This window comes from Fragaria vesca, linkage group LG6, assembly GCF_000184155.1.
Source record: "Fragaria vesca subsp. vesca linkage group LG6, FraVesHawaii_1.0, whole genome shotgun sequence".
NCBI lineage: Eukaryota > Viridiplantae > Streptophyta > Magnoliopsida > Rosales > Rosaceae > Fragaria > Fragaria vesca.
The window spans coordinates 2100627-2105654 of NC_020496.1; the positions used below are offsets into that span (position 1 = coordinate 2100627).

At 41.3% G+C, this 5028-nt stretch overlaps 2 protein-coding genes across 2 annotated transcripts in view; one reads left to right on the forward strand and one right to left on the reverse strand.

The window, feature by feature from the left end:
• The window catches only part of LOC101311986, an 8477-nt gene extending 7704 nt beyond the window's left edge, over window positions 1-773 (reverse strand). The window contains exons 1-2 of the mRNA XM_004304780.1: window positions 578-773; window positions 358-445 (exon numbers count right to left, since the gene is read on the reverse strand). Coding sequence (XP_004304828.1) covers window positions 358-445; window positions 578-773 — 284 coding nt within the window. The remainder of the gene's footprint in view (window positions 1-357; window positions 446-577) is intronic.
• Window positions 677-5028, forward strand: part of LOC101292716 (type II inositol 1,4,5-trisphosphate 5-phosphatase FRA3-like) — an 8764-nt gene continuing 4412 nt past the window's right edge. Inside the window, exons 1-6 of the mRNA XM_004302126.1 lie at window positions 677-726; window positions 811-1808; window positions 1891-2143; window positions 2846-3638; window positions 4229-4353; window positions 4477-4561. Of these exons, the coding sequence (XP_004302174.1) occupies window positions 1163-1808; window positions 1891-2143; window positions 2846-3638; window positions 4229-4353; window positions 4477-4561 (1902 nt within the window). The 5' untranslated portion in view covers window positions 677-726; window positions 811-1162. The remainder of the gene's footprint in view (window positions 727-810; window positions 1809-1890; window positions 2144-2845; window positions 3639-4228; window positions 4354-4476; window positions 4562-5028) is intronic.

A 5028-nucleotide genomic window follows, 5' to 3' on the forward strand; every position in this document is an offset into this window, starting at 1 on the left:
TTCTTTTCTCCGGCGTGATCCCAGACCTCTCCTGACGGTGTTGGAATTAAGAAGAAGGCCGGAGAGATCGCGATCGGAGATCTGTGCAGCAATCTCACTTAGAACTTCATGACCGATCATGGTGGACCTCCGATCGCGATCTCTTCGGCCTTCTTCTTTATTCCAACACCGTCAGAGGAGGTATGGGATCACGCCGGGAAAAAGAAACGGCGTCACCGGCGCTGGAATGGTGGAGAAACGGCGGAAATCCGTAAGGAAAACCCGTACGGACGTCCGCACCAGAAACAGACTATATATATGTATGTTAGACGGAAGCAAAACATAAAAAAAAGTGGAAAGTGGAGTAAGGCGAGTTACCAGTCATAATCATTCTTCTCGTTTTCAGCAAGAGATTCAAATCCAGATCCTTTCTTGGCAGATGCAATTCTGTAGAGCTGATGGTTTCCTGTTTGGTATAGGTATATATATTCTAAGCAACATAAATATATAGTTGAATTGATATTCCAGGATGCCGGCCGGAGTAAGCAAACAGATAATATAGTTATAGTAAAATGAAAATGAAAGCACGTTGGTATACCATTTGGCTCAAACTCTTCAGAAACAGGCTGGAGGAGGGTGACAATATTGCGTTCTTTTTCGCGCTTGTGCAATTCCTGAAAGAGAATAAGATCTTGATCTGCAGGATGATGATCTGTCTCCTGCCGCTTGATCCGTCGTCGCCCACTGGTGAGTGGCATGCTCGGCAGTAGTTCCCTCCTGCTTGTATTCTTCATAGTATATTAGTATAATAAAGCGGTGTTGCTTTTGCAGAGCGATCGTCGATCGAACAAGAAGAAAGAGAGGTAATTCGGTCGGAGCAGAAACGTACGCAGCTGCTGGAGGAGTTTATATACAACTTAATTACATGCCATGGCCTGCCGCTTGGATTGCCACGTGGAAACTTAGCCGGCACTCGATCGGCTGTTTCAGAATCATGCCCAACGCAAATAGACGAAAGTCAGCTGAAAATTGACTTGCTTGCTGGATCAAAAGTTACATATTGCGTGACAGTAAAAATCACTTTTCTACGGTTGTAGTTTCGTAGTTGATGACCGATGGGCGGTGGTGGTGGTTGGCTCGCATTCTAATTGATTCTTTCAGCATAATCAATCCAGCAGCATAGATGGAAGAAAACGACGATTTCTTATCGTCTCCGATCGTCTTCGTGGACTCGTCACCGTCTTCATCGGAAGACGAAAATGACGCCGTCTCCCTCCATTCCACTTCAAAACGCCTCGACTATATGCTCCAATTCCTCGATCGCAAGCTCTCCGTCGACCACAGCGGCAACACGAGCAACGCCTCCCCGCTCCCTGAGTTCGAGGCCAAGGGCGGACGTACGGGAATGTTCAAAGTCCCGGTTCGGGCTGCGGTCCACCCGAACCGGCCTCCCAAGCTGGAACTGAGGCCCCAACCGCTGAGGGAGACTCAAATAGGATGCTTCTTGCGGACTATGGTCAGCACCGAGTCCCAATTGTGGGCTGGGACCGAGTGCGCCGTCAGGGTGTGGAACTTTAACGATTTGTACTCGGCGGCGGCCGCTGGACAAGGGAGAGGCGATGAGGAAACGGCACCGTTTAGGGAGTCCGTGTCCACATCCGCGGTCATGTGTTTAGTTGGGGACGAGGGGAATAGGGTGGTGTGGAGTGGGCATAGGGATGGTAGGATCAGGTGTTGGAGTATGGACTCCATAACTGCTCCTTTTAAGGACTGCTTGTCTTGGCAGGCTTATAGAGGCCCCGTTCTTTCTCTTGTTATTTCTTGTTATGGTATATCTCCTACTCTATTGGAATCATTTTCATTTGCTGTCAATTGCTGTCGAATCACTTGCATTGTTTCTCTTCCTTTCAGGGGATCTCTGGTCAGGCTCAGAGGGTGGTGTCATCAAGATATGGCCATGGGAGGCTATTGAAAAAGCTCTCTCTCTCACCATTGAAGAAAGACTCGTGTCTTCTTTGTTGGTGGAGAGGTCTTACATTGATCCTTGGACCCAAGTTGCCGTAAATGGTTTCACTAATGTACTAACTTGGGATGTTAGGTACTTATTATCAGATAGTTCCAGTGCAAAGGTGTGGAGTGCTGGTTATCTCTCATTTGCACTCTGGTATGTTGCACTCTCAATATTCTAATTACCAAGTATTATACTTACCATTGCTGCAGCTGTATATTGGTTGTTCTTTTCTTTTTGATAAATATGCATAAAGGGTTTGCGTTTTTGTTATACTAAACCATTTATCCTATACAGTACCAGTCCAAAAGCGTGAGATTGTAGAGTTGAATATTACACTATACCTACTTGTAGGGATCACCTAAAACTTATTGCAGTTTATTTAATACTGGCTTCACAAAGTAGTTTTGGGGACTTAACATTTCACTCAAGATTTCTGCTGTCATTAAATATGATAATTGAACTTTTTGGTGAATAACCAGTACATTTGGGTAACACTTACTTCCCAAGTTAAAAGCACATCTGCTGCGAGGATTGCCTGTGAGGAAGAATCAAGTGTCTTTATCTTTCCTTTATCTGAATTTTAATTGAAATTACAAAGGGACAGACTGGTATAAACTTTCTAGTAAGTTATTTAGCTTGAAGACATAAGGGTCCTCTCCGAATCTACATGCCTTGTTTTGTTGTGATCTCTCTATTCATGCATGAGTAGCTAAATGAGGGTGCCCCGATTATGCCTCTAGTGTTATTCACTCTGCTCCTCATACCTTTCTCATGCTAATCCCGAGTATTATTTGCATTTTCATAGAGGAAATTGTACATTTGTACTGTATTCAATTTGTAGTTTTCATTTTACAGGGATGCGCGTACAAGAGAATTACTGAAAGTATTCAATACCGACGGTCTGAATGAGAATCGAGTGGACATTTCATTGGCACAGGAGTTGCCAGTAGAATTAATTTCCGGAGCAAAAAAAGATAAAACACAAAGTTCTTTTGGTTTCTTTCAGCGATCACGTAATGCATTAATGGGCGCAGCAGATGCTGTTCGTCGAGTTGCAGTGAAGGGTTCATTTGGAGATGATAATCGAAGAACTGAAGCATTGGTAATTGCAGTAGATACAATGATTTGGACGGGGTGTACAAATGGCCTACTTGTGCAGTGGGATAGAAATGGCAACCGTATGCAAGAATTCCATTACCATTCTTCTGCTGTTCAATGCTTTTGTACTTTTGGGCTACGTATATGGGTTGGTTATGCAAGTGGCACTGTCCAAGTATTGGACCTTGACGGTAATCTGCTCGGAGGATGGGTTGCTGAAAACTGTTCTATTATTAAAATAGCTACAGGAGCTGGTTATGTATTTACCTTGGCCAATCATGGTGGTATATGTGGATGGAATATTACATCACCGGGACCTCTTGACAGCATAGTGCGTTCAGAATTAGCTGGCAAAGAATTTCTATATACAAGGATAGAAAACATGAAAATTTTGACTGGTACATGGAATGTTGGACAAGGAAGAGCATCCCAGGACTCACTTATATCCTGGCTAGGCTCTGTGGCTTCTAATGTTGGCATTGTTGTTGTTGGTCTGCAAGAAGTTGAAATGGGCGCTGGTTTTCTTGCTATGTCTGCAGCCAAAGAAACTGTGAGTTTATAATCATGTTTAATATGTCTTGTGAATGTTGTATAGACTAAAATTTGAGTTACACAGAATACTTTCTTGTGCAACTTCATTCAAGTATTGAAATTGTTTTCGAAACTTGTATGGAATTTTGCCTCATCAAGGAAGTAACCGATGCATGTTGTTTTGTGTGAGTAATGGACATTTGATTCAAGAATCCTAGGACAAGAACTACTGTTGTTGTTTTTGATGATAATATGCTAGTGTTATGTTTGGAATCAATTGTCAAAATGCTTTCCATTGATGACGCTGATTCATGCTACAATATTTTGATTATGAAAATGCCTTCCTAGTTTAAGAATTATGATAATGAAAATATGTAGTTTATATTCGTTTATGTAAGAGATTGCTTAGATGCTAATGATGAAACACTAGGCAATACATGACAAAGTTATTAAAGCAGATCCAGTGGCATAGGAAAGGTCAAGTGGCTTCTTATGCTATGCGGTTACCTATAATCTATGCAAAATTTTGTTTCAACATGTGCATATGTAGTAAAGGGATTTGGTTTGAGGTTTGAATCACCACTTAATCTGATTCTCTGTCATCTCTAGGTAGGTCTTGAGGGGAGCTCTGTTGGGCAGTGGTGGCTGGATATGATTGGAAAAACATTGGATGAAGGATCAACCTTTGAACGTGTTGGATCTAGACAGTTGGCAGGATTGCTCATTGCTATGTGGTGAGTATATGGGAAGATCACTTTGAGTATTTTTATTTATAATAATTGTGTTACTTTTCCTGCCAAGTCTCATTGTTTCACTAACAATTATTATTTTTTAATTATCTATTATTCTTCTTCCAGGGTGAGACATAATCTCAAAGCTCACGTTGGGGATGTTGATGCTGCAGCAGTTCCATGTGGTTTTGGGCGTGCTATTGGTAACAAGGTAAGGTTGCCTCTATTTGGAAGACTTTTACTGTATGATACAAATTGACTGTGTTGTGATCATTCATATATAAAGGGAAAAAAGAAGGAAAGCTGACAGATGCTTCAATATGGATGATCTTTATCGTCTTTTTTTTATTTTATTTTAATGCATGGTGGGATGAAATGTATAGGAGTCTTTTGGTGTAAGATCAAACAACATAAATATGGAGGGAATTAGCCTTATAGTGGTTTTACTTTCCAAATGGTATTTGATTTGTCTATAGAAAATGTGAATTATTTTCCTTTTTCCACTTTTTGGTTGAAGTACTTATCTGAATTGATCTGTTCATAGTCATTGAGGATTAAAACTTCGGATTTCTGTTTCAGTGATGATTTTTATTAGTTGCTTTTACTCTAGCCATTTTGTAATGATAGGTGAACTCTGCATCACCTTCATTTGACTGTATATCATTCTCTCTCTCTCTC